The sequence below is a fragment of the Colletotrichum destructivum genome, chromosome 4 (assembly GCF_034447905.1).
Source record: "Colletotrichum destructivum chromosome 4, complete sequence".
Lineage (NCBI taxonomy): Eukaryota > Fungi > Ascomycota > Sordariomycetes > Glomerellales > Glomerellaceae > Colletotrichum > Colletotrichum destructivum.
In genome coordinates, this window is record NC_085899.1 from 2,053,413 (window position 1) to 2,079,679 (window position 26,267).

At 55.1% G+C, this 26,267-nt stretch overlaps 7 protein-coding genes across 7 annotated transcripts; 5 read left to right on the plus strand and 2 right to left on the minus strand.

Annotated features, from left to right (window-relative positions):
- Nucleotides 1-59: 59 nt before the first annotated feature.
- Nucleotides 60-9,391, minus strand: CDEST_06521 (uncharacterized protein). The gene is made up of 2 exons (XM_062922680.1): nucleotides 8,816-9,391; nucleotides 60-8,708 (listed from the first exon to the last, which is right to left on the minus strand). Exons 1-2 carry the CDS (start codon nucleotides 8,911-8,913, stop codon nucleotides 2,141-2,143), a joined length of 6,666 nt encoding a protein of 2,221 aa, XP_062778731.1. The 5' UTR covers nucleotides 8,914-9,391; the 3' UTR covers nucleotides 60-2,140.
- CDEST_06522 (Class II Aminoacyl-tRNA synthetase/Biotinyl protein ligase (BPL) and lipoyl protein ligase (LPL)) lies at nucleotides 101-2,011 on the plus strand. Its single transcript, XM_062922681.1, has one exon. The coding sequence runs from the start codon at nucleotides 183-185 to the stop codon at nucleotides 1,713-1,715; it is 1,533 nt and encodes a 510-aa protein (XP_062778732.1). The 5' UTR covers nucleotides 101-182; the 3' UTR covers nucleotides 1,716-2,011.
- Nucleotides 9,392-9,918: 527 nt separating the features above from the next.
- CDEST_06523 (uncharacterized protein) lies at nucleotides 9,919-10,281 on the plus strand (the record flags this gene model as incomplete). Its single annotated transcript, XM_062922682.1, has 1 exon — nucleotides 9,919-10,281. One exon carries the CDS (start codon nucleotides 9,919-9,921, stop codon nucleotides 10,279-10,281), a length of 363 nt encoding a protein of 120 aa, XP_062778733.1.
- A 4,065-nt stretch (nucleotides 10,282-14,346) lies between these two features.
- On the plus strand, nucleotides 14,347-17,462 carry CDEST_06524 (Putative chitin synthase export chaperone). The gene is made up of 5 exons (XM_062922683.1): nucleotides 14,347-15,073; nucleotides 15,131-15,166; nucleotides 15,248-15,429; nucleotides 15,484-15,577; nucleotides 15,634-17,462. Exons 1-5 carry the CDS (start codon nucleotides 15,044-15,046, stop codon nucleotides 16,177-16,179), a joined length of 888 nt encoding a protein of 295 aa, XP_062778734.1. The 5' UTR covers nucleotides 14,347-15,043; the 3' UTR covers nucleotides 16,180-17,462.
- Nucleotides 17,433-18,580, minus strand: CDEST_06525 (uncharacterized protein). The gene is made up of 2 exons (XM_062922684.1): nucleotides 18,143-18,580; nucleotides 17,433-18,075 (listed from the first exon to the last, which is right to left on the minus strand). Exons 1-2 carry the CDS (start codon nucleotides 18,564-18,566, stop codon nucleotides 17,465-17,467), a joined length of 1,035 nt encoding a protein of 344 aa, XP_062778735.1. The 5' UTR covers nucleotides 18,567-18,580; the 3' UTR covers nucleotides 17,433-17,464.
- A 1,049-nt stretch (nucleotides 18,581-19,629) lies between these two features.
- CDEST_06526 (Putative allantoicase, Galactose-binding-like domain superfamily) lies at nucleotides 19,630-21,080 on the plus strand. The gene is made up of 2 exons (XM_062922685.1): nucleotides 19,630-19,941; nucleotides 20,012-21,080. The coding sequence occupies exons 1-2, from the start codon at nucleotides 19,848-19,850 to the stop codon at nucleotides 20,980-20,982; spliced, it is 1,065 nt and encodes a 354-aa protein (XP_062778736.1). The 5' UTR covers nucleotides 19,630-19,847; the 3' UTR covers nucleotides 20,983-21,080.
- A 532-nt stretch (nucleotides 21,081-21,612) lies between these two features.
- CDEST_06527 (Putative Dilute domain, ankyrin repeat-containing domain superfamily) lies at nucleotides 21,613-25,726 on the plus strand. The gene is made up of 5 exons (XM_062922686.1): nucleotides 21,613-22,000; nucleotides 22,077-22,453; nucleotides 22,506-22,904; nucleotides 22,957-25,345; nucleotides 25,412-25,726. The coding sequence occupies exons 1-4, from the start codon at nucleotides 21,859-21,861 to the stop codon at nucleotides 24,436-24,438; spliced, it is 2,400 nt and encodes a 799-aa protein (XP_062778737.1). The 5' UTR covers nucleotides 21,613-21,858; the 3' UTR covers nucleotides 24,439-25,345; nucleotides 25,412-25,726.
- The last annotated feature ends 541 nt before the right edge of the window (nucleotides 25,727-26,267 follow it).

Here is a 26,267-nt window from a genome sequence, read left to right on the forward strand (position 1 = left end):
GATGCACCAACGAGAGTGAATGGACCCCTGGACGGGCCCCTGCTCACATCCCTGTAAACCGATTCACCCAAATATCAATATCACCTTCACCTCAGCTCATCGCAACTCACTCGTCCTGAAGGAGCGGCATTCAGGTACCCTCACCCACGAAACCCATAGCACCTCGTCCATCGACCATCGACATGGGGAGAGCTCCAACATGTCTATTCCGCCACTCAATAATGGTGGCGAAGCCTTTACTGCGTCCCACGGCCTCACCACGCCTCATTAACCGCTCCTTGCCTCATCGTCGCGCCTTCGCCGACGTCAAGCGACCACCGGGGGCGCCGAAGCCAATCATCGACATTCGGCACATCAGGGAGAACGCGAAGCTGCACGAGGAAAACTGCATCGACCGCAACTATGCCGATCAAAGTAAGAGCCCAGCACGCATCAACGAAATCTTTGCACAATGGCAGGCTCTCCAGAAGGACAGCCGCGTCGTCCGCGAGCGGTCTAACCTCCTGCGCCGCCAGATCGCCAACCCGGCCTCGAGCCGCGACGACGCTGATTTGGTCAAAATGAAGGAGAGATCGCGCGAGGAGCTGCTTGCAGAGGCGCGCGAGCTCAAGCAGAAGCTCACCGCCGTCGAGCAGGATGAGGCGCGGCTCGTGGAGGAAATGGAGGCCCTGGCCCTCGGCATCCCCAACCTCACCAGCGAAGCCACTCCCATCGGCGACGAGCCGCAGCTGCTGAGCTACATCAATGAGCACCCGGCCGTGATCCCGAGCGCATCAGACAAGGTGTGGAGGTCCCACGTCCACATCGGCTCGGAGCTGGGCCTGCTTGACTTCGCCGCCGCCGGCAACACCTCCGGCTGGGGCTGGTACTACCTCCTTGACGAAGCCGCCCAGCTGGAGCAGGCCCTCGTCCAGTACGCGTTGGCCGTTGCCACGAGACACGGCTGGCGTCAGGTTGCCCCGCCGAGCATCGTATACAGCCACATCGGCTCGGCTTGCGGGTTCCAGCCACGAGATCAGAACGGCGAGCAGCAGATTTACGCGCTCGCTCAGTCGCAGGCCGACGCGGACCGCGGCAAGCCGGAGCTCTCCCTCGCCGGCACCTCGGAGATCCCATTGGCCGGAATGAAGGCCGAGACGACTCTCGACGCCTCCGAGCTCCCCATGAAGCGCGTCGCCGTCTCGCGCTGCTATCGCGCCGAGGCCGGCGCCCGCGGCGCAAACACAAAGGGCCTGTACCGCGTGCACGAGTTCACCAAGGTCGAAATGTTCGCCTGGACGCCCCCCGACCTGGGCGAGACGATCGATATCTTTGAGGAGATGCTCGACATTCAAACCGAGATCCTCGGCTCCCTGGGCCTGCATTGTCGCGTCCTCGAGATGCCCTCCACCGACCTCGGCGCCTCGGCCGTGCGCAAGTGCGACATTGAGGCCTTCTTCCCCTCCCGCCAGCAGCAGAACGACGGCTGGGGCGAGGTCACCTCGGCCAGCATCTGCACCGACTATCAGACGCGGAGGCTCGCCACGCGCGCCAAAATTGACGGCAAGCTCACGTTCCCCTGGACCGTGAACGGCACAGCGCTCGCCGTCCCCAGAGTGCTGGCTGCTCTTTTGGAGGCCGGTTGGAACGAGAAGGAAATGTCCGTTTCAATCCCGGCCTGTTTGCAACCGTGGATGGACGGAAAGGAGAAGATCATTAGGAAAACCCCCGCATAATGACGGCTCGTGACAGCGTCGTGACTGCACATGTCGAGCCCAGATGAACCCTGTATCTTTTTGTAACCATACCCTTTTTCACACTCGCGGAAATTGACACTCGCAGCCCTTTAAGTACATCTGGCGGGTCTCGAAAAATAGCAACTCGATCACGGAGGCGCATAAAGCAAATTCACCGTGGCGCACACTCGATACGTTTGTTCTGTTGCTCCTCTTGTATTCTACCACTGAACCCTACAAACTGACTATCCACAATGCCGAAAACATCGACTGGTCATTCTAGCGCTGCCAGCTACAGAAACAGACAAAAGAAACAAAACACTTCACTCCAATTAATACAATCTGCCGTGAACGCCAACCGTTGCGTTATTCAGTACTCGTCAATGGCTCATGTCAAAGCCTATCATATCGTCATCCTCACCAATTCAGGCCGTTTCCCCGTACAGCACGACGTCATTGTTGAGAGTCTCCTGGCTCAGATTTGAACCAAGATCAGAGCTCATGTTGGAGCTGACGTTTGAGCTAACGACGCTCTCTGTCCACTCGCTCTGGAGATCGCTTTGCAGGTCGCTCTGGTTGTCGTCGTAGTAGTCGGAGTAGTCCCCGTCGCCAGTGTAGTTGTCGGTGCTCTCGGTAACGACTGTCGTGCCGCGACTACCACGGCTGACCCGGCTGCCGTGACTGCTACGGCGCAAGGTCTCCGTGTCGCTCGGATCTTCACCGCCCACCAGAGACTCTGCCACATCGATTGGGTCAGCATGGGACACGGGCACCGGCGCGGGACTTGGCAAATTTTCCTCCTCAGTCTCCTTCAACGACATGTTCTCCTTGTCGAGGTCCCCATAACCCTTGGAAAAGCCACCCGCCCAGCTGGACTTTCGATGACCCTTGGCTCCAGCAGTCCTCACACTCTGGCTGCGCTGAACACCGCCGGTTGGGACGTTGTTAGTGATTTGACTAAGGGACAGGATGCGGCGTGCAGCGCCCGTCTGCGCAGGCGGCTTTAGGTTGCGTTTCGCAGAGAGCGCTAAGTTGACGGCGGGCGATGCAGGCTTCTCGGGAGACACATTCTCTTGGCCCGGCTTCTGGTCTCGGACACGTTTACGGCTCATAGCGTCACGGCCCTTGGTCGCCTTGGACATAAGGAGGACTCGAGAATGGTCCATAACACCCTCCAGGATGCGCCGCTCCAAGCCTTCGGCACGAGTTTCCATGTCGTGGAGTTCGTCCCGACGAATATGCAGTGCGGTCTCAAGGGATGAGACATCGGCCGTCAGCCTTGTCTTCTGGCGGATGAGGCTCTCTTGCTCCGTACGAAGCCCAACAACAGAAGTTCTGAGCCTTTCTTCTTCCTGCTTCAGATCTAGCAGGCTTGACTCGATTTGCTCCTTGAGAGTCAGTTTCCGCTCCAAGTCAAGAGTGACTTCCTGTAGGGCCTGCTCTCGGTCCTCCTCCTCCTCCTTGATTTTCTTGGTTTGATTTGATAGGAAAAGGGATATGTCTGCTGCGGTCTGGATGACCTGTTGATGGACCTTCTCGAGCGTTTCGAGCTGAGAAAATGCCTTCTCGGCTGCATGGCTATGGTCGACAAGCTCGTCCAGCTTCCCGTGGACGGCCGCGTCGTCGTACTTTTCGGTCGGGACCAGCGCCTGTTGCTCAGCAAGCTTGTCCAGCTTTTCTCGAAGAACCGCGTCGTCGTATTTCTCAGTCGGGATCAGAGACTGCTTTTCGGCAAGCTGGTCCAGCTTCTCTTGGAGCACTGCGTCGTCGTACCTCTCAGTCGGAATCAGCGATTGCTGTTCAGCCAGCTTGTTGAGCTTCTCCTGGACCGCAGCGTCGTCGTATTTCTCGGTCGGAATCAATAGTTGCTGTTCAGCAATCATATCGAGCTTCTCTTGGACTACTGCGTCGTCGTATTTGTCGATCGGGATCAGAGCTTGTTGTTCCGCAAGCTTATCAAGTTTCTCCTGGACGATACCGTCGTCGTACTTGTCGACTGGCAGCAGCGCCTGTTGCTCGGCAAGCTTGTCTAGCTTCTCCTGCACCACTGCATCATTGTACTTCTCAATGGGAGCCAAAACATGCTCAGCCAATCTGTCGAGCTTCTCGTGCACCGGTGCGTCGTCGTACTTGTCGACAGGTACCTGAGAATGCTCAACAAGCTTATCAAGCTTCTGGTGGACGCCAGTGTCGTCGTACTTTTCCACGGGTACTGAGGTATACTCGACAATCTTGTCCAGTTTCTCCTGGACAGTCGCGTCGTCGTACTTCTCGACCGGGACTGCAGCGTGCTCGATAAGCTTGTCGAGCTTCTCGTGGACACCGGCGTCGTCGTACTTTTCGGGGATCGGCGGGAGTGCCAGCTCAACTGGTTTGGCGTCTTCGATGGTTCTCTGAATGTCGTTCGTTGAGATTTTGGCGTAGTCGTAGTGCTGACCGACAATCGTCAAGATGTCCTTGACGGACTCGAGGATTTGGGGCTGAATTTCTCCGACCTGCCCTTGGAGGCCTTCAACGGCCTCCACAGCTTGCTTCAAGTGATCTCGAGTCTGCTGGTGGTCTGCCTTGCCGTCCGTGTGGTTCTCCTCGGACTTGGTCATGAGGTCCTCAACCTTGATGAACACTGTCTTGGACGCCTCCTCCATTTTTTCCATCGAGTCGGTGACTGCAGCGCCAAGCGTATCGACGAGGGACTTGAGTTCCTCGGCCACGGCTCTGGTGCCCAGAACTGCCTCTTCAGTGCTGGCATCCCGGGCTTCCCCCGCCTTTGCGCGGTCGTCAAGAGCAACGTGAAATTCATCGTACTTGGTCATCAGCTCTGCGACCTTCTCGTCGATCTTAGTGGCCAGCGCTTCGGTCATCTGCTGGAACTTCTCGTCTGACTCCAACTTGGCGCCGACCAAACCGGCCTTGGACTCCTCGAATTCCAGTTTCATCAAGTCGGTGAGGTCCCTCAGCTCCTGACCGACGGTCGCGTTGTTCTCCACGGTTGTTGAAACGCCTTCGAAAAGCTTTGCAAGCGTTTCGATTCCTGTGGCACCCTCTTCGAGCTTGCTCTTGATCAGGCCCTGGAACTCCTCAAGGAAGGTCTTCACTTCAGTGACTCGTTCGCTGACGCCAACAATCTCGGCTTGTCGGTCTTCGCCTCCTTGGTCATGCGATTCAATGAGGGCGTCGAGCCTGGCCTTGAGATCCTCAAGCGGAGTTTTGAGTCCTTCCAACGGCGTCTTCAGTTCGGTCTTCAACTCATCCAACGGAGCCTTGAGACCCTCTTGCAGTCCGTCCTGCAACCCCGCCAGAGGATTCTTGAGTTCCTTCAAGGCCGCTTCTGTCTTTTTCAGGTCTTCCTTGCTGGCAAGTGTGGCCAGGTCTGTCTTGAGCATTTGGTCGAAGACGTTCTTGATGTCGAGACAAACGGCTTCAACGGCCTCGACGTCGGTTTTTGTAACACGCTCAGGATCCTCAAGTTGTTTGGCGGCGTTCTCCTTCATCTCCTCGAAGCCTGCGGCAACCTGCGTTACGAGAGCCTCGACGGCAGTCACATCGTCTTTCTTCGAGAGACTATCCATTTGGGTGGTGATGAGGTTAATAGTCTCCCTGGTTTCCAGTATGGTGTTCTCGAGGCTGTCAAGGTGCTCCTTCCGCACAGCTTGTTCGTTATCAATGAGGTCATCCAATCGGCCTTTGGTGTTACGCAGAATGGTCTCGATAGCTTGGACATCCTCCTTTGTGGCAGCATCTGTGCTGACGGGACTCTCTTTAGACTTGACCCACTCCTGAATGTGTAGGATTGCTTCCTCTAGGCGTGCCACATCTTCCTTGGACACCGAATCCTGAGCGTTGAGTAAGACCTCCTCGATACGGGAAGTCTCATCCTTGGAGACCGATTCTTGGACGAGTCGAAGCATGTCTTCGAGGCGAAGAATGTCATCCTTCGATGCGGACTCCTGCAAGGAGCGAAGCATGTCTTCCATGCGTGCAAGGTCGTCCTTGGCCACAGCATCTACGCTTGCAGGCTCCATGGCCTCAATCTTAATGCGCAGTTGAGTGATGAGTACCTCGAGGTTTTTGATGTCGTCCTGTTTGATACTCTCTGTTGTGACGACGGCGCCAGCGTGCATTGTTGTCAAGGCCTTGTCGTTTTGGTCTTGTTGCTCCCGGAGACCATCAATCTCCGAGCGAACATTGTCAAGCCCGGACTTCAGCGCATCCAGAATCTCGTCATTAGCGGTAAGGTCCGCTGGCCGGTTGGCAACCTTGTCGATGCTGATGCGCAGGTCCGTCAGGCCATCGTGGAGGGCGTCCAGGATGTCGGTAACTCCAGCAAAAGGTCGGCGCAGCTCAGTACGAACGCTGTCGATGCCATCTCGCACAGCCTCGATGATCTCTTTCTGGTTGACTTGTGGAGTGGCTGGAACCATGGAGGAGTTGACAGTATCCCGCAGTGACTCCATGTGGCTCTCTATCGTCGACCTTGAATCGCTCGAGACACGATCGACCAGCGAAGCCATCTCGTCCCTAAAGGTGTCCAAAGTTCCAAGCAAGGTCTGCGTGACCTCTTCTTGCCCGGCAGTGCCGCTTAGGTGGCTGATGTACTCCTGCATGTCGGCACGCAACTTTTCCAGTCCGTCCTTCGTCGTATCGATGATGTGCTCCGTGTCACGGCCGTTGGCTGCGGCATTTCGCTTCGCATCATCTGTCACAGCGCGGAACTCGCCACGCATGTAATCGAGGATATCCTGCAGTCGAGTGACGATCTCCTCGTTGTTGTGTTGGTGAGGGACAAGAGCCCCGGCGGTTGGCAGATCGTATCCGCTCAGGCCTTCTTTGACCGCATGAAGCATGTCATCGCGGGTAAGTTCCTGGGTGAACGCTGAGGGTGCAACAGGAAACTCAAACTCCTCCAAACATTCGCGGACAGCTTCGAGAATCTCATCCCGGGAAAGGCTGGCGGGCGTATCCACGCGCGGCGGTGAGAAGTGCTTGAGACCTTCGACCACAGCCTGAAATACCTCCTCTCGAGAGGCTCCAACATGTTGTTCGTCCTGGCCGACGTAGTCCTGTAGGCCCTCCTTGAGATATTCCAAGATCTCTTCTCGTCCGAGTCCCGGATCATGGGTTTCGATCTCTGGCTTGTAGCTCTCCCAGGCAACCCTCACAGCTTCAATGACATCTTCCCGGCGTAGATCGGGCTCTTTCTGCTGCGAGGCCTGCGAGTCTCGGAGTGCCGCTCTCATGGCGTTGTAAATTTCCTGGTAGTCAACCGGGGTTGCTCTTGACGACGCAGAGGCAGAAGACTGGCGGCGGTGCTCACGGAGAAGCTCATCCATGTGCTCTCTCATCTGATCGAGACCCTCGTGGACGATCCTTGAGATGTCCTCGTTGTTGGCTGATGGCTCGGCAGACATAGGCTGTGTGTTGACTTCGTCCAGTCTCCTGCCGATCTCCCTCCCCATGCCCAGGACCTCTCCACGAAGCTCACGAACTAGAGCCTTTACCTCTGCAGTCAAGCCGCCTCCTTGGGCGACGCTGTCCTTGACGGTGCGGATAATCTTGAGCACTTCGTCGCTGACAAGCTCTGAGGCGTTAGCGGACAGGGCCGCGGTGCGTGCGGAAGGTTCATTGTGCAATGCTCTCTCGGATCGATGGGTCAGCTGACTGGCGTATCCGGGGTCAAAGTCGAAGTCCATGCTGTTAGAATCATCGTCGAAGCCAGCTGCGCGGGGTCGCTTAGAGCTGCCGTCCCCTCCACCGCCCCCGCCTCGGGCTACCATAGCATCGTCCGATTTAGTTTTGACGAGCTGAATGAGCTCATCTACTTTCGATGCCGGGGCAACGCCAGCTAGCTTCTCGGCAACGTCTGTCAAACGAGCGAGAAGAAGGTCGTGACCCTCCTTTGTGCCCATGTCTTTGATGATTTTGTCGAGTATGGCTATTGTGGCCGGAGATTCTGAGTTGCATAGTGAGGGCGTGCTCAAGTTGTCTCGGTCGATTGATGCTGCAAAGCTGTTGGGTGATGGAATTCTGGGCAGGGAAAAGGGGCGGGCGGCCTTGCTCGGGGGTGGAGACGTGTGGTGAGGCTTGCTATCGACGAACAAGCTGTTGACGAAGGGGTCTCGGGAGCTCGGCCTGCTGCTTGCGGCGGCGTCCTGAGCATTGTTGATGAGTTCGCGCAGGCTTTTGCGAATATCCTCGTCCCGGGCTTTGGTGGCCTCCTTCAGGCTCAGCAAGTCAGTCGCATTGTCCCGACTTCGTCGACTCAGTTGGGCCATGTCCTTTTGCAGAGCTGTGGCAATGCTGGTGAGACTCAAGATCTGCCCCGAGAGAGCCTCGACCTGCTGAGGAGCTCTTACGACGGCGTTGATGGAACCGCTGGCTACATTCCCAAGGGCGTTCTCATTTTCTTGTTGGACCTGAAGCGGCATATTCTGTATGGCAAGCATGGTCGCAGATTGTGGAGGAGGGTTTTCACCCAAGATACTCTGTTGTTGTCTCTTGAATGCCGGGCGCACAACTGGGGTCTGGCTCGTGACTGAGGACGGTGTTGTGGCCTCCCTCTCCGTCGGTCTCGAGTCAACGAAGCTACCCCTTCTGCTATCTGCGAAGCTGTCTCTCCTCGAGTCGGCAAAGCTGTCCCTTCTGTTGGCTCCAGGAGTTGAGGGTCGGGTCGTTCGCTCGGGAGACTTTGTCGGCGACGGAGGGTTGGACTGCTGACCACTCTCAAGAAGTAAGCTAAGGTCTCTGACGCTTCCTGGTTGCAGCGACTGCATTCGCTTATGATGGGATCCTTTGATAAGAGAGCGCTCCGGTGAGATGTCGGTGCTACGCTTCGTCAACGGGCCAGGGACCATGGCGCTTTCGCGCGCTCTTTCAGTCAAGGCCGCATGAGCAGACTGGATGGCAGCCGATGTCCCTTTTCTAGAGGTTGTGACGGGCGACTGCGGATTCAAGGGCAAGGGCGGCGGGGCCCTGTCGGGATCTGAGCTATCCCACCTGGTCTTCATTAGTCGACGCCAAATAACAGACATGACCAGCGCATCATGGAGAAGATGTAGGGAATGGTTGATGATGGAAAAGGTTTTGTATCTCTGCACACTTACATAGGTACCAGGGCTCTGCCTTGATCAGAGGACATTGAATGCTGATGTCTCAGCGGGCGATCCGCATCTCTCGAAGCTTCACGCTCCACGGGAGCCATTGTTCTCGAACCGAGCGACTCAACGACAGGAACGTAGTTCGAAGCCGGGTGAGCGATGGTGAGTTCAGGCTAAGAAGCCGTGGAATGTGAGTGGGTATTGGGGAGGAACGTAAATCGATGCCGATAGTAGGAACGCGTGCTGCTGCACTGCGCTGCGCTGGATCGTTCGAGGGAAAATGGCATAAACGGCGACAGCCGAGAACAGACAGTCCGCCACACGAGCTTTCTCGAAAGTGATAAGAGAGAAAGGCAACGAAGTAAAGACGCAAAGCAAAGCGGTGTCTAGTCAATGTTGTCCGGGGATGTCTGGCCCAGGCTAGGTCGAGGCAGAAGTTCACGACTGTAATATTGGGGGGACAGTCTTAAGAAAGCCGGGCCTGATTGTTTGTTACCGGGGGAGGCGAGTGTGCGTGTGGATGTCGATGCGGGACGAGAGATACTGGACGAGGGTGTGTCTATGGTGTGCGGGTGTGACGTGATGCGGTGAGGCTGTTGTTTGGGGCGGTCACTGTGACGAGACCCTGCCAGTCGGCCATCGCGGCCGTTTGTTTTGTCGCTGTTGCGGGGCAACCAGTCGAAAGTGCGCATTGCTCTTGCTGTGTTGTCCGATATTTGGCTGCCGTGGCTGCGTTGATCGGGCACCCACTCCCGGCTGCATTGAAGAGGGGCCCGCTAGTAAGGTGGTCGTACCCGATGTGCTAAATTCAACCAGGCGGTACTTTGTGCTGACGGAGTTGGGGATGGACGTCTGCGAAGAAGCAACGACAGCCAGCTCCGACTGTACCATCTTCTCATAGCTAAGGTTGTATTGATTGGCACTTAGCCATACGTAAATCCTACTGATGCAATGGTCGCCAGCATCCGGGATAAGGGAAAGAACTTCAACTCAATAGGAGTTGTTGAATGCAGGCACAAAGTTAAAGATGAGGTACAAGGCCTATCGTTTCTACCATGGTATCTAACAATGAGCGAACTTGGCTTGGCCCGTAAGTTGTGGGCTTTCGAATGTGGAACATCACGGTAATATCGACTTTCGCCATGTTTACAAAACCAAACGTCTCCCGACTTGCCCGGGAAGTCTCCGCCCCTGCACAACCGACGACTCAACAATACGCCTTCACCAGTGAACATAGAACTCTCGGGACAGACTGTGCGCATGGTCCAAGGCAAGCAAACAGCTTCACTCTCCTCACTAGTGGTGCCGGAAACGTGCTTAATGATGTCGCGCCGTCACCATCACCACCCATAGCAACAATAATGGTAATATTCGCAGAGAATAATGGAACAGTAGACGTTAGGAACGTCATGCTCTGTATGTTCCATGCAGATCGACTCAAGCTAGGGGGAGGGCAATGTGCATGTTGTTGAAGCATCATTATGGCGCGTTGAACCGGACTCGAAGATAGCCATTAGTTCTACAGAATGCCATCTTAGCTGTCCCTCGCACACTCAGGACCGAATGTCCACCTGGTTGCAACCGGCGGGCCTCTAGTACTCGAAGTACTCGAAGCTAGTGCTCTGTGCTCCGACATTCATTCACCTGACTATAACACCAACGAGGCCAACGACATCATTCAGTCATTAAAAGCAAATAGGGGGAAGGGGGGATGAGTACAGGTCAGGCATGACTAGCTCCTATTGTGACCACGCCTGTCCACCAGTGATATCAATACAGCAATGTTCTGTACATCGTTGCATGGCTCGGGAAGCCATGCAAGCTACAACCAGTCCTCAAACACGCTGAATCCGATCGATGTCGGTTTGTGACTTGCGGACATATTCAATCCACTCGGGACTAAACTAATGATCGCCACGAGGGGTCTAACGACTTTATTTCCGAACCCCAGTCCCCACGTCTGCGGGGGCAAATAACTTATCGCGTAGAGGGCAACGTAAACAAGCGTATGTGTTGCGCAATGCCGCATCGTGACTGTTCTATCCTGCGATTCTTCCTTCGCTGGCTGGCTGGCCCATGATGTTGGCCCCGTGCGCCGAATCACACGTTAGCTCACGGGTTGGAATCGCATTTCACCATCAATATGTCAAAAAACAGATCGTGCCCACAAGGGAGTACAGCACCTAGCTAGCTACCGCAAGCTTCGAATTGACGGGCAGGCCTTGCATCGCAATGGGGCCCTGAACAGATTGGATGTCGTTACCCCAACTCCAGACATACTGCCACACTCGTAAAATCCACGTCCGTAGGAGTAGCGCAATGTGCGTTGTGCTTCAAGGACTCAAACAGCCGACGACAACGCCGGCAGACAGTCGCCCCCTCCCATCTCTGACTGAACCTGGTCGCAAACGAGCCCTAACTCGGCGGAAACGAGCTTCCGGGGCGATGCGCTGTGCTGCCACAATTATCCAGCAACCGTCAATCCCCATTCAATAGCAGGGAGACCCCCGCCCGCGAATGACGGTAGCCACGCGAGAAAGGGGGGGGACGGTCCTAGATGACAGCTTACTCCTGTCCGTTCATCGCCCTCCAACTCCGTCTTCGATGCCCACAACGGCCGTCCATGCGCCATTGCGCGTTAGGCATCCAAAGGGCGGATGCCAGAACGAGATAACTTGGTGGGTAATCAAACCCAGAGTGCCACGATGGCAGCAGACATTGGCAGCTGTAGGAAGGGCATGCGGTGAAGGCGGCCAGTGGAGGTGACGAGAGCACCCAGGAACATTGTTGCCGAGACTACGGGGGAATCCTTGCCTGTTCGAGGGAGCTGCTTACCGACGAACCAAAGCTAAGGCTAGGGCGTTGAGGACCGTGTCCAGGAGACTAAGGTGACAGGCGGTGGACAAGCAGCGGGAATTGGTGCCTGGCATGCAACAGGTAGCTCACGATGATCCAAAGGACCAAGACCTAAGAGGAAAACCAATCCTGTTTCCTGGCCCGAGGAGACCCTCCCGGGGAGGTTGGGGCGACGAGCGAGGCTAGCGGCCTTCCTATCCCGGCTTGGTTCCGTCCATGCCGGCGGCGGTGTGTGCGATGCGATCGAAAGCTCTCCAACAAATTGCATCGTAGCTGATGGCGCTGTTGGATAGCAACCAAGTCGCAATCACAAAGCTGGTTCGGATCGTGAAGTCGCGATATTTATCTTATTGTCAAATTACCGTCAAGCGATGTTTAGCCTCCTGGCGATGGGAGTTTGTTGGTGACCTATTGACGGACACTGATGGCGTTATTGGGAGACGTGTATTCGCACTGGAGGACCACGGATGGTCTGAGTTCTTTCTTTGATTCAAGGTTGGCAGCGGGTTGGCAGGGTGCCCATCTCGTCGGTAGGGGTTGTAAAACCAGCCAGGACGTCGGTGAGCCAGAGTTTTGCGTGTCGGATTGACAAACGGACACTTGCCTTATAGTCGGCTCGGATTCCTCTATGTGTGATGTTCGTCCTTGGCCGGCACCAAACGGACATGAGATCATGAGCAACTAAGGTAAACATGATGCCCGAGGAAGCAGGGCCCGTTCGAGCGTGTTGGCATACTTCATGTCAATGCGGGCTGTGACAGGCTGCAGAGACTTCTTGATTGCGGGTTCCGCGTCTGTGCGACGCAAGACCTTGTGCGAAGAAGAGTGCTAGTGCAGGCGACAGTGTGGGTGCATCTTTGATTGAGACGACATACAATAGACGAAGCGTTCCTTATGAATTTATGCCCCCATAGCCAATAATACATTGCGATGCGATGCGATGCCGTGACCGAGGTGACCTTGTTGGTTGGTTGGGTCTTACACTTGTGTCGGTTGAGGCCCATGGCCATGTCCATGAAAAAGGCAAGAAAGCACAGGCACCGAGGTGCCACTTGCATGGAACAGATGTGGACGCCAGGTAGTGTAGTTGTGGCTCTTCCCACTTGGAGCGAGCAAGGGGTGGCCTGGGAGCCCAGGACCGGCATGATGGTGCCCTTCCTGTCTCGGCCGAGGAGACAAGTAACTTGGTGGTGTGGTGCTAGGACAGTGGTCTACAACAGCTATATTCATACGGATACAGAGTACAGAAGCAGCAGAAGGAGCGCGTCTGCTGCGTCCTGACATGCTGTGATTGGCGGCCGAGCTTCGAGTCCGGGATGAGGCGTAGGGGCGGGGCCGAGTGCACAACAGCTTGAAGTGAGACGGGCACGCGACGATCACCAAATTCGCGAACGGCTGTCGAGGTATGGCGAGGGAGCGGCTGAGGAGAAGGGTTTACAACGGTCCGAGTGAAGTAGCCGTGTCGTCGTTGGGGTGGTTGGTGTCCGAACGGAAGGGAGGCGCGAGGTTGCAGAGGGTGGTCTTCCCTGCGCATCGCGCATGAAAAAGGGCCAAATTAGGTGCCGACTTGACACTAAGGCCCGTCCATCGCCCTGAGATCGCGCAACGTACGAGAACGCTTGCTTTTTCCAGCTCGACCATATCGGCAGGTTCTTTTTCTCTGCCGACCTTTTCGTCGACCTTTTCGTCGACCTTTTCGCATTGAATTGTTTTTTATCCTCTTTGATCGGCTGCAGTCTGCTGCATTAGCATTGGCTGAAGGCATGTCCCCCAGGTCTTTGGGCAGAGATTCCAGCGGCGAACGGCAGGCCAGGCGCCACGGGATGGATGGACGGATGGAGGGATGGCCAGCCACAGTGTGGACATCACCTACCAACCTACCTAGGTAGGTAGGTTGACGATGTGAATGTACATGGTACCTACTCGAAGGATTTCTATTGCGAGCGTGCCATTCTCCTGGCCTTCCGTCGCGGATACTCGAAAAGGCCTTGAGAAGAGTAGCGAAGGGTGCAGCTAATCGAATACATCGTCGTTCAGTGTTCGACGCGCACGAAGCATACACGATCAGAGCGTCAACACGAATTAAAAAGGCGAAGACAGGGAGGACCGGGTTCGCCAAATTACACTTCCAAGGATCCGCCAATTGTTCGCGATGCGCTTGGAAGCCTTTCGTCCCAAAAACTGTTTCGTCCAATCATGGCGCCTGCAGCCGCACTGCGGGAGCGCCAATTAGCCTAGCGTCACCAGCGGAGGAGATGCGTTTTATTACAGCGGGACGTATCTTCCATCTCTTCTCCCTCCTGCCAGTTCAATCTACCCAGCCACCTACCTACCAATCTACCATCCACCACGCACACCACACTGCCTGGTGATTTATTTCACATTTCGAGGTACGTACTGGCTGCTAACCCCGCTGGCCAGCTTTCCTTCCAAGGCAAAGTGACTGGGTAGTAATCATGCACCGATGTGTGACGGGCATGGCGTGGCGTGGATGATGCCCCCCCCCCCCCCCCCCCCCAAGGACGTGCCTCGAGTACCCTGTGCCTGCCTTAGCATTCTCATCCCCGTCACTCCCACCCCCTGGGCGCCATTAATGTACCTACTAGAAGAGAACGGCACAAAACCTCTAATGGGCCAAAGGCCTCCACTCCCTACCAACTTGGCTTATATTGTCCTACCGCCCGCTACGCCGCCTCCGACATCCCTCACGCTTTTTCGTCAAATCGCGCCTGCTTGAGCTGCTACTGCAACTGCACCTACCTACACCTGCTTCCCCTTTGTCGGACCATCACGAGTAGTCACGATTTCGTTCCTCTACCGGTCGCAAGTAGAAGTTGCATCGCTGTTCCAATTGCATATCCATCCGCGACGACTACACCGAACGCTCATAGCCGAGTAGAAGGACGTTGAGGAGGGGAAACAACCAGCTGCATCGAAATCTACCGGGAAGAAAGTCGCATCTTGGTCGACTAGGCACGATTTTAAATGCGAGGCTTCGAAACGAGACCCGCCTGCACACTCGACCAGCCAGCCATTCGACAACATCATTTTACTATTGCTCCAGCAAACATCACCATTTCACTTTGAAAACAGCTGCCATCCGCCAACCTCCGACTAAAGAAACGAGTGAAGAGTACTCGGATCATTGTCACCGACTCTCGCAACTATCGCACAGCCTCTCCGTTCCATGCTGAAATCTACGACACTGTCCTGATACCACTTCCGCCCTACGAACCCACCCGCCGTTGTTCGACGAGACATTTAAACCGGTTTCTTTCCCCGCGACGCGGATTGGTCGATATCGGCGTTGTGTTGAAAGGAAAAGAAACCCAACCCGTTGGCACTTGACCATTAGTCTCGCCGCAACCGTCAGCCACAATGGGATCAACACAGTTCGGCAACTTTTTCGTTAGTTGTGTCCACCACGTTGATCCACGCGTGCAATGATGCTGATCGCCTCCACAGAACTTCTGCCGAGACTCAACACTGCCGGTCTGCAATGTACGTCCAACCGGCATTTCGATTTGCCGCGATGCGCCATTCGAATTCATTTGTAAATGGTGCTGACTCGTCTTATCTCAGGTGCTTTCCGATGACCATAGTCAATCAGGACCATGGGGCGGCTGCGAGTTAACGGGAATCTCTTTGAGCGGAGGTCGCAAGCTGGGAAACCTTGGTTCTATCCTCCTTGCAGCCTTCGCCATCATTGCATCTATTTATCTCTTGCTGCGGTCAGAGCGCAAGAAGGCTGCAGTAGGTCGGAGGTAAGCTTGTGACGTGGCTCAAGCATTGCGTCAAAAGGCTAACTTGCCGCGCAGGGAAATGCAGCTGTTCCTCGCCAGCTTCATCGTCATTGAATTATGCGAAATCTTCACTGTCGGAGAATTCCCTTTGGCGGAAAATGTTCGCATTGTCAGTTCTCACCATGCCATGCCCCTTCGGGATCTGCTAAACTGACCAATGTCCAGGCCTTCACCGGAATCCACATCGGCATGATCATTGCATCGACATGGATCCTGATGCTCAACGCCGTCGTCGGGTACCAGATTGTTGACGACGGAACACCGTTGTCGATAGGCTTGATTGTCGCCTCTGCTGCTATTCTCCTAGGTGGCACTCTATACGTTACTCTTGATACCGGGTTTCAATGGACCAACTACTGGGACTCATCGTACCAACCGCCAAACCGCCACATCGCTCTGTACGTCTTGTACCAGTTGGTCCCGCTGATCTTTTTGGTCGCCTTCTTCGTCCTCGAGACTATTCTCGTCGTCCGTGTTCTGGGCGAAATGCGACCGATGCTTTATCTCACCGCCGCTCTGCTCCTCTTTGCCATTGGTCAAATCTTCAACTACGTTGTAAGCTCCCATATCTGCAACGGTACCAACGGTGCAGTTGATGGGGCCCTCTTCCAGACCCTGTTCACGCTTCTCGCGGTTGTCGCGGTATGGATCTTTTGGTCAAGCATCACAGAGGACGATTGGCCTATGCCTGTCGGAAACAACTTCCCCTAGATCGGAAGACATCCAGCTGAGGAAAGTCATCGAAGACAGGGTGCTCCGAGGCCGTACAGGAGTAGATTCATCGAGCACTTTGACGACGAGGAGGAGCCTGTGGTGTGCTGTTTCTGTTGTTGAGACAGTGGCATTGAAGAGGTTGCAATGCCATTCTCCCTCAACGCCCTAGTCACTGGTTAGCTATCTCCCGAGCACCAGGACTTGAACATTGTCGGTAGCGCTGTTATCCAGCACTGGAAGAAACCAGGGTCGGACGGCGTCCGAATATTGGCCGAGCTACGAACAGGCCAGATTCGAAAGACCAAACCATCCACGACGGAGCCACGACAACACGCAGCAAGAGATTCAGTAACCTATGCTGCAGATTTTAAACTTTTTACACTCTTTGGCCGACAAGCGGCACGCAAACAGGCCGAACGACAGACATGAACATTCGATGCAAACAAAAGCATGAGAAACGCATGGTGGATTTACATTCTTGATTTCCCTTAATTATGGAGTTGGAATGGGATTGGGGCAGACAGACATTTACGTTCAACGGATGACGCAGCAGTTGGTGAAGAGGAAACAGGCCTATTGTGCATATTTATGACGTTTGGAAGAGTAGTCTTTTGGTCTAGCGTCGATGCATGAGGCGCTGAACAGGCGGCTGAGAGCGTCTGTCCACGCCTGTATAACGTGTGGGTTTTGATATTCAACGTAGTAGCGGATAGTATACCCCGGAGGCGCGATTAATGTACCCGAAGCTCTGAGTAATAGAATCGAAACCTGCTCGGTTTACTCAAGAAAAGCAGTTTCCTCTTCATGCAAATACCACTCAAGATGTCAATCCTGACATTGAAGAGCCGTTACTTTTTAGCGGCTTCGCGCGAAATGCTTGAGCGTGATGCTCTTGAAGATGAATCAGTGAGGCGGCAATTTGCAGTGTCAATTGAAAAGAACGAAGTTCGTGCACGATAACTCGAATAAAAACATTGGTAGACTCGTAACTGCTAGTACAACGCATAAGTAAAATGACCACAAGAGACTCCGCAAAGGGCGATGTATACGCGCCTTGCCAGCCAAACCTTTGTTGCAAAATACACAGCAAATCCCGAGCAGACCTTGACGAAGAAAAGCAACTATCCTGCAATCTGGCCAATATGCCCTTCTTGTTAATCGTATTCCCCTCCGTGACTCCCTTTTCCCCCAAGATCGCTGGGCCTTGACAACTCTGCACTCACTCGATCCACGATGCAACTTCTAGCGATCCACGATGCAACTTCTAGCGATCCACGTGCCGTCAAGTCTGAGACAAAATGCCAAGCTTCTGCTTCTGTACCCGTGGGACAATCCCAACAAGAATCATGAGGGCAGTGATGATGACTGCCCAGAGCTTTAACTTCAGCACGTTCTCGTTGAAGGGCGTGTCGACAGCGGTCGCGACGGTCACCAGCAATAAGACAAGGACGACATAACCACTCCAGCGGTGGTACTTCCAAATGGATTTGGCCTTGTCCTCGCCGCCGTAAAGCTTGGGGGTGGCCCACATGGTGAAGCCAATGATATACTGCAGTAGCAGGATGACGGAGACGATGACGCCAAGGTAGCCATGGACGGAGTGGAAGTGGGAGCCAGGGCCCTGACGGAACTTGTTATACTCAATAATGGTGATGCCGGTAACGAGAAAGAGAAACGCCAGCAAGTTTAGGATCGCGTGAACGCGCTGGCCAACACGCTTCTGGTCGGGAGTGTGTGTCGGTTGCAGGGAGAGAATAGACTGGGTGAGTGTGAAAATGGCAAGGCTCTGGGCGAGAGGGTGGCCCGAGAAAAGGATCACGTCCTTTGTGAGGACCGCGGCCCAAATCATGGCGACGAAGATGACGGCGCCAAACTGGGCGATGATGCCGGTGCCTGGAAGGGGTCGGCGTTAGTTACAGCAACAACGACGAGGAGATGATTACAAGATCCTAAGACATACCGAGGACGAGGTTCTTTGCGATGAACTGGCCGGGTGGCTGCTGGGCATCGCCGGGTCGACCGAGCAAGGGCTCCAACTCATTCTGGTCGCTGTCCCGTTCCCGGTCCTGGGAAGGAGGGGGTTCGGGAAGTCCTGTCGCAGAAGACATTGTGGCCGATGGTCGTCGGGGAGGTTGCTTCGTTCTATCTAGGTGACGGAGAATGCGACTGTTCCGATGTCGTTGTTCAAGGGGACAATGGCTAGTAGAGGGTGTGTCTCGATGCCAACCAAGGTAGAGAGCACGATGGGCTATGTTAAGTGTGGTTGCAATTGATTTTATTTTTTTTGCACTCTCTTTCTCTGCCGTGGGCAGCGGCGCTTCGGGTTGGGGAGGCAAGGGGAAAAGAGAGGGCGGCATTCTGGTAGAGGTCATCGATGGCGGCATCGATGACGAGAGCTCGTCTCGAGCTGCAACCTATCGGAGGCCGTGTATTTCTGATTGCGCGCCAGTCACAAGGGGCATTGCAGGGAGTGGTACGCTAATGTGCAGAGCATGGTGGGGTATCATTGTCGCTGTAGATTTGTCGCATTGCGGTGCCGTCTTTGACCGTCTATGCGTATTCGCTCGTCGCGCTCGGCTGTTGTTCATCAACTGTTGCACGCCAAAGCGTCAATGCAAGTATCAGACAGGACAGAGCCCAATTGGCCCATGGAGTTGAAAAAAGACAACGGGGTTCGAAACGTGGTTGACAGAAGACATTTGGCACTGACGGTCGACCCCGCTGGGCTCCCCATGTTGGCGACGAGTACTCTGTACTGAAAACTGAGCCGGGCAATGGAACTTACCCAAGGTGACTACACAACGTCAGTGTGCGTGTCATCCATTCCATACAGAGAGGGGACAAGGCACCCTCCGTCGCCTTGGCTGCGATATACGACATCATCTTGCTCTCGCCTGATGCAGCAACAGCACGCCCTCGCGGCAGTAACTCACAGCCACAGTGGTCAAAGTATCCGATGCGGTTTTATCAGATCAACACCGTTGCAGGATTATCGATGTCTTGGGTAAAATGAGACTTTGACTCTGCAGGCTGCAGGCTGCCAGCAAGCTCCATCCTCCAAGAGCCTCCAGTCCGGCCTTCGCTCGTGTCCCCAAGTCCTAATCTCAGGCGCCAGCTCTTCTCCCAGGACTGCCCCCGCATCTTAGCACTGATGAGGTGCGGGGAAGTCGCAGCGGCAGCACTGTAGCTCCGGCGCCCAACAAGCAACTGGTAGCTGGGGACGCTGCAACAGCAGCAGATTGGTCCGCTGCCTGGGTGTTAGCTAATTCACTCGAATCATTGCGACTTGCTTATCGCGGGCGGCCGCGCGCCTCTGGCCGCCGGCCGCGCCTCCAACTCATCAATGCGGCCGTCAGCTATGGCCGCCCGACGTCGGAACTGGCCGCTCGACGCTCCCCCTTTGAGGAGCCGCGGACGGCGCAGGCAACGACTCCCCACGGCTTTTCCTCCTCTTTATCGGACGACACTCGCAACTCTCTCGGGTTTTCTTCTAATTTGTACAGAGAAAGCGAAGAAGCAGAAAGAAGAAGAGAACCTTCCCAACCTTGTTGCTAGACTTTGAATTATCTTCATCGGCTTTGTCTCCTTTCAGCCAAGCTACGACCTTACTTACGACCCTAGCGTCATTCGTCGACCCCTCCATACCCCGCCATCCAACCCTCACCATGGCCAGCGAGCATGAATACACCCTCGAGCAGGTCAAGACCACTCGGGTCGCCTCCGATGAAATTGACAAGACCTTCCGCTCAAGCAGCATTGGTGAGCATCTCTTCATCCACCGGTCAGCCAGGGAAAGCGTAGTCATGAGGTCAGCCGCTGACATGACCAGATTTGATCTCTGCTGCCCTGGGCGGAAAGATTCTCGCCTTTTCGGATGAGTGGTTTGCCGAGGCCTCTAACCTGTTGACGCCCACCCCTCCCATCAGACAACCGGGCAAGATGGTCTACACCGGCGCCTGGTATGACGGCTGGGAAACGAGACGCCACAACACTGAGCCCTTTGACTGGGTTATTGTCCGCCTTGGCGTCGCTTCTGGGACTGTCGATGGAGTTGAGGTCGACACGGCCTTTTTCTCCGGCAACCACGCTCCCTCTATCTCGGTCGAGGGCTGCTTTAACCTCGACGACGACGAGGTCATCTCGTGGAAGGGCGGTAGAGGACAGTGGGAGACTATCCTCGGCAACGAGGAATGCGGTCCCTCCCAGCGCTTCGGATGGAAGTTGGCCGAACCTAAGAAGAAGCAGTATACCCACGTTCGTCTCAACATGTACCCGGACGGAGGCATTGCACGATTCCGTCTATTCGGCCACGCCGTGCCCGTCTTTCCCGATGATAAAGATGCCATTTTCGACCTGGCCGCAGCCCAGAATGGTGGTGTCGCCATCTCGTGTAGCGACCAGCACTTTGGCACTAAGGACAACCTTCTGCTGCCGGGCCGCGGCAAGGATATGGGTGATGGTTGGGAGACGGCGAGGTCGCGGACCAAGAACCACGTCGACTGGACGATCGTCCGCCTTGGGGCTCCGGGTTTCGTACAGAACGTCGTCGTGGACACGGCGCACTTCCGCGGCAACTTCCCGCAAAAGGTCAAGATTGACGCCCTCTCATGGGTCGACAGCGGTGAGCCAGGCGCGGATGCCGCCGGCTGGACGGAAATCGTAGCTCCGAGCAAGTGCGGTCCGGATCAGGAGCACGACTTCCCGAGTACGGTCAATGACAAGGCCGTGTCACACATTAAGATCACCATTATTCCCGACGGCGGGGTTAAGAGACTGCGCGTCTTCGGTAAAAGGGCATAAGCTGTGACGAAGCTCTGGGTTTCAGCGTTCAGTGTCGGCGATGTCCATAGGATACTCTCCAACGCGAGGGAGGAACACTTAGCAAATAACAAAAAGCATGAGATCACATCCGAAGCAGAAAAAGGAGTCATGTCCACCAGAAACTCCTCTCTCTCTCTCTCTCTCTCTCTCTCTCTCTCTCTCTCTCTCTCTCTCTCTCTCTCTCTCTCTCTCTCTCTCTCTCTCTCTCTCTCTCACACACACACACACGCACACAGTCTGTATTTGTACATCAAATGCTTCAAACGCGCCGACAAACCAAAGTTGAATTTGCTTTTCAAGGCAAGTACAGAGATTAAAACAATGAAACACATCAGGATGAGATCAAAAGAAACACCTACATGTAGGAAAGTTTGGGGAGAGAAAACTTGGTGGGGCACTTGATAGTCAGGGCATGCACGGCCCACATGGTTCCAGGGTCATTTGCTCACTGACGACGTTCCTTCAGCACATCGCTGTAATCAATTAGTGACATCAAGCAACAAGCCCGATGGACCTGTGTGCCACCAGCCCCCCTCCCCTTGGCGATTGGCGTGTACTGTTGCGGGACTCGGGCACCGTGAGTCCTTTCTTCACCTTCACTGGACACCACACATAATAACTCGACACCTCGACATCACCCAACAAGCTGCGCCGAGTCTTTTTCCCCCGGACAGGAGTGGGAGACAACACACACACACAAACACAAAGTCTTCGACCACAATCTCATCACAACAATACCTCGCCACGAAACTTTCCGTGCGTCGTCTGCAACAAACATCCTTCCCACATCGCATAAAACGATACCCCCGTCCCGACTAATGCCTGCCGGGCCTCCTGCTTGCCCCTCCTCCCACCATGGACTTCGAGGACGCTAATGGTGGTTTCGGCGACAAGAAGCCACGACCACTACCCGATGACTTGCCCAAGTCCCTCGACGACCGCAGTCGTCGTCCCGTTGAGCTGGTTCCTGAGACGGAAATGTACGATGGCTGGCAAGGTTCGCGCCCTCCCATTTCATCCGCTAGGTCCACGAGGGGAAACTGCCTACTGACGATAGCCAACCGATTGCGCAGGTCAATCACAATTTCTGACGACGCCCGTCCTGGCAAAGCCGCTCAACTTTGGCGACCTAAGCCTAGACGACCGCACCTACGATGAAGATATCACGACAGGTCCCAAACACAGTGACGCTCGCCTCATGGAGATGATTGCTGCCCAGGCCGCTCACCGCGTCGGCCCGGGCTTTGGCGACGAGGAGACGATACTGACAGATGAGAAACTCTCCGAGGACGAGAAGAAAGACCTGCTCCAAAGGGCGTTGAATATGGCTGCTAGCAATGGCGATGTCGAGAGAGTCAGTAACATTGTCGGTGGAAAGGCCAAAGCCTACGTCGATATCAATGCGCCGGACGAAGACGGAACACCGCCCCTGATCTACGCGAGTTGTTTTGTGAGTTGAGGCATATTGCAGGGCAGGGGAATAGTCACTGACCCGGATTCAGGGCCACGAGGGCGTGGTGCAGGCCCTCATCGATGCCGGCGCAGACGTCGACAAGCAGGACCGGAACCAGTGGAGCGCTCTTATGTGGGCGATGACGAATAGGCATAAGAGCATCGCCAAGGCCCTTCTCGACAATGGTGCCTCAGCTGAGCAAAAGACCTCGTCCGGACGCACTGCCTTCGACTTTGTGCCGCCAGACAGTGACATGTCCTTCTATCTACACGACAGTGGTTACAACATCGGCAATGCAGGGACAGACGACTTCTACAACCCTGGGTTCTCGCAGGATCGGTTCGAGGAGGAGATGGCTGAAAACGAATTGCGGAGACGAATGATGATGGACAGCGCCAGAGACCTCGAGGTTGATTTAGGCAACGTCGGCATGGATGACCAGCCAGAGGTAAGCCCGAAATTGGCATTGTGTTTGATGCTCTACCTACTGACGCAAACAGAACCCCGAAGAACTCGAGGAAGAGCAGCCCGAGTTTGACTGGTCCCGGTGCCTTCACGACCAAATGTTTGTTTTTCAGGAGCACGAACTCGACCGCATTCTCGACATCATCATCACCAACATGACTCCCCAACGATCGCCGGCACAGAAGCCCGTACCTGCGAACATGATATTCCTTAGCGCACGATACGCGCACTACCACTCGAGCCCCGATCTGCTGGCCAAGCTGATGATATCCGCCATGGACAAGATCAACGATGTTGTAGAGCAATACCAGTGGGACATGACGATCCTAGCTTTTTGGATATCAAACGCTACCCTGCTGCTGCACTACCTAAAGAAGGACGCCGGGCTCGTAGAGGCCACAGTTGAATTTCAGGCTCAGCTATCTGAGCTCGTCAACGAGATCTTTATTCTCATCGTCCGGGACGCCGAGAGACGTCTAGACAAGGTGCTCGACGCAGCGATGCTGGACCACGAAACGATCCCGGGGTTTGAAGACATCGCATTCCAGAACGAATGGAGGATATTCAAGCGCAAAGCGCAGGTCAAAGAAGAGCCCTTGGAGAAGCGCTTTCGGCCCCCGTCCCCGAAGCAACGGGCGAAGCCTGCGCCGCGCAACGTCACCTCCCTACTGTCGTCTACCTTGTTCGTTCTTGACCTTTATGATATACATTCAGTTATCACGGCGCAAATCATATCCCAACTGCTCTACTGGCTCGGCGCGGAGCTCTTCAACCGGATCATGTCCAACCGCAAGTATCTTGCACGGACAAAAGCGATGCAGATTCGTATGAACGTCTCGACTTTGGAGGACTGGGCCCGGACCAACAACCGCCAACCGGAGCATTACGAAGGGGGAGAGACAAAGTCGACAGGCGAGACGACGGTGGACGCAGCGAGGCGGCACCTGGCGCCCGTCATCCAGCTATTGCAGTGGCTTCAGTGCTTCTCGTCACTCGGCGCTGACGATCTTGAGGCCCTTGTCGGCACCCTGCAGCAACTGAAGAGGTTGAGCCCGCAGCAGCTTATTCACGCAGCGTCGCATTATAGGCCGGAGGTCGGCGAAAGAGGGCTGCCTAAGAGCGCGCTCAAGTATCTAAACGCGATCCAGGCGGAACACGTGCGTAGGAAAGAAGACCGCAAGAGCAGTGCGCCGTCGACGCCAGTGAAGGGAAAGCCCGCCAATGGGGCCATTACGGGCACGCCAGGGAGCCAGGCGGCGACACAGAGCGACGAGGAGGAGGACGATGATGCGCCAGAGAATCTTCTCCTGGATCCTGCACTGATGCTTCCCTTCACCCTACCATCTGTCACAGATATGCTTGTCTCGTACGGAGCTGGCTTCGGAGGTGTCAACAGGGAGAGAGCGCGCAAATACATCCCCACGGTGCCGCCCGAGTTTCTATCAAAGCTTGAGGCCAGCGGCGCACGCAAGGGGCCCATGTTTAGCGAGAAAGACTGGGAGAACGAAGAGGTCTAACAGGAAGGTCCTCCCTGTATGGACAACCTTGGACTCAGGGCTTGGGTGTCTGTAGGCAAGCTGTGTTATTACGTTTGGCATATCTAGCACGCAAAATTGGCCGGGAAGAGAAAGCAGAAGTTGGAAGGACCCGTCTAGGGCATGGAAGCGATGTTGTCCCAACAAGCATAGCGATTGATTCGATGGTAAGTATCCAGAACGTGTGGATAACATGGGCGCGGGAGGGCAAACAAACACGGGGGAAGGAGACATTGTGGCATTGTCATTTTCCCTGACCTGGAAGGTCCCGCAAACGAGTGCAGTTCATGGTCTCGTCAAAAGTGACTCGGTCGATGATGGAAGACACCGTGTGAGCAACGATATTTGATACTAGTCAACCGTCGTGCCGGCCAGGACGAACAGCAGCCTGGTCTGGGCCGCGGGGAGGCCTTGGTCTATACCAAAAGCATTCATCCGCCGACTGGCCTCGCCGTTCACGATCATGTTTGACTCACACCGGAATGTGGTGGCTCTGTGGCCCCGGCTTGCCCGTTTGCTCGCAACGGTCCGTTCTAGGGCGGAAGCGGGGGAAAGGAGAGAAGGAAGAGAACAAGAAGAGTGGGATGGTGTACTCTGTATGTGTGTGTTGTCTGATTATCCATTCACGCCGGTATGCACTGACCCACGTTGGCGGTGCGTGAGAGTTACATACGCTGGCTGAAGCGGTGATGCCATGTCTGGCCCATGAGGGTATCCGCTATGTCTCTGCCTTACTTGCCTATCTCGTCGAGACTTGAGATGAATTGTCGAAAGGAAAGACAGAAGCGCAAAGTCTCAGGGCACAGCCATTAGGCGGGTGAGACGACCCGGGGGCGCGGGAGGGGACAAGGGAAGGGCGGCTAAAACCCTGGAGAGGAGCTCGGCCAATGTGCGAATTGCCTAAGCCATTGGACCTGATAATCAATTGACCCCCCCCCCCCCCCCCCCCCACTAGCGATAGTTACTGCTCCAGAACCCCTCTACGCATCACTGGTTCAACCCTAGTACAATCGCATATTGTGGTCTTTGACGACTTGCCCTCAGCCGGCTGAGCCCGATGCGGGCTTTGAAGGGTTCGGAGGATACCCAGCCAGCGGAGCCGTCCAGTAGCAGGAGGGAAAGGCCTTGAGTCCAGGCCGGATGACCTGGCTCCAGGTGCCACGTCAGATCTTTGTTCCTGGGCCACTGAGCTGCGGCTATCCCTCCCGAGGGAAGCGGGGGCACCGAAAAGTGCAACGCAAACACTGTTGGTGCTGTCGGGCCTGATGACAGTCAGTACTTCAAGCGTTGCGCGAGACACGGAGAAGGGCATGAATGACAGTTTTTTGTTGTGTGCGGTGGCCTGCTCAGTTGGTGTGTTGTGGCTCCGTAAAGGATGACTTGCGAGCAGATGTGCGACAGAGAGATGTGTGCGCATCTATTTGACATTATTGGTATTGCTTCCGAGAGATTCATCAAAGTGATTGCTTTTTCTCCCCCCAATGCGGCATGGTATTCGGCCGAGTTGACTCGGATGCATCTCGCTTCTTTAGCTTTCGCTTCAGCCGATCTCCCGGGAGCTGATGATGACAGAGCTGCTGGAGATCAGGGAACGTCAAGTATCGACCGGGGTAGAGTTGGCGAAGGTCTGACGCTGGGATAGTCCCCCCGGGAAAGATGGTGAGCAAGCAAGCATATGCTTGATCGCGTAACATTAGCTTTGGTGACATCGCCCTGCGTATAATGGCTGATTGACTGCGATCCAAAGTTGACTGGGTTCGTATCGTAAGACATGCCATCTCAACTGATAGACCCAAACGACAGGTTGACGA

Coding starts and splice junctions, on each gene's coding strand:
- CDEST_06525 (XM_062922684.1), bottom strand. CDS start 18,566: ATGCCGCCATCGATGACCTCTACCAGAATGCCGCCCTCTCTTTTCCCC. Junction 18,076..18,142: donor CGCAAAGAACCTCGTCCTCG/GTATGTCTTAGG, acceptor GACCCCTTCCAG/GCACCGGCATCATCGCCCAG.
- CDEST_06527 (XM_062922686.1), top strand. CDS start 21,859: ATGGACTTCGAGGACGCTAATGGTGGTTTCGGCGACAAGAAGCCACGA. Junction 22,454..22,505: donor TGATCTACGCGAGTTGTTTT/GTGAGTTGAGGC, acceptor ACCCGGATTCAG/GGCCACGAGGGCGTGGTGCA. Junction 22,905..22,956: donor GCATGGATGACCAGCCAGAG/GTAAGCCCGAAA, acceptor TGACGCAAACAG/AACCCCGAAGAACTCGAGGA.
- CDEST_06521 (XM_062922680.1), bottom strand. CDS start 8,913: ATGGCTCCCGTGGAGCGTGAAGCTTCGAGAGATGCGGATCGCCCGCTG. Junction 8,709..8,815: donor GGCAGAGCCCTGGTACCTAT/GTAAGTGTGCAG, acceptor AATGAAGACCAG/GTGGGATAGCTCAGATCCCG.
- CDEST_06522 (XM_062922681.1), top strand. CDS start 183: ATGGGGAGAGCTCCAACATGTCTATTCCGCCACTCAATAATGGTGGCG.
- CDEST_06524 (XM_062922683.1), top strand. CDS start 15,044: ATGGGATCAACACAGTTCGGCAACTTTTTC. Junction 15,074..15,130: donor CACAGTTCGGCAACTTTTTC/GTTAGTTGTGTC, acceptor TCGCCTCCACAG/AACTTCTGCCGAGACTCAAC. Junction 15,578..15,633: donor TGGCGGAAAATGTTCGCATT/GTCAGTTCTCAC, acceptor ACCAATGTCCAG/GCCTTCACCGGAATCCACAT.
- CDEST_06526 (XM_062922685.1), top strand. CDS start 19,848: ATGGCCAGCGAGCATGAATACACCCTCGAGCAGGTCAAGACCACTCGG. Junction 19,942..20,011: donor CTTCCGCTCAAGCAGCATTG/GTGAGCATCTCT, acceptor TGACATGACCAG/ATTTGATCTCTGCTGCCCTG.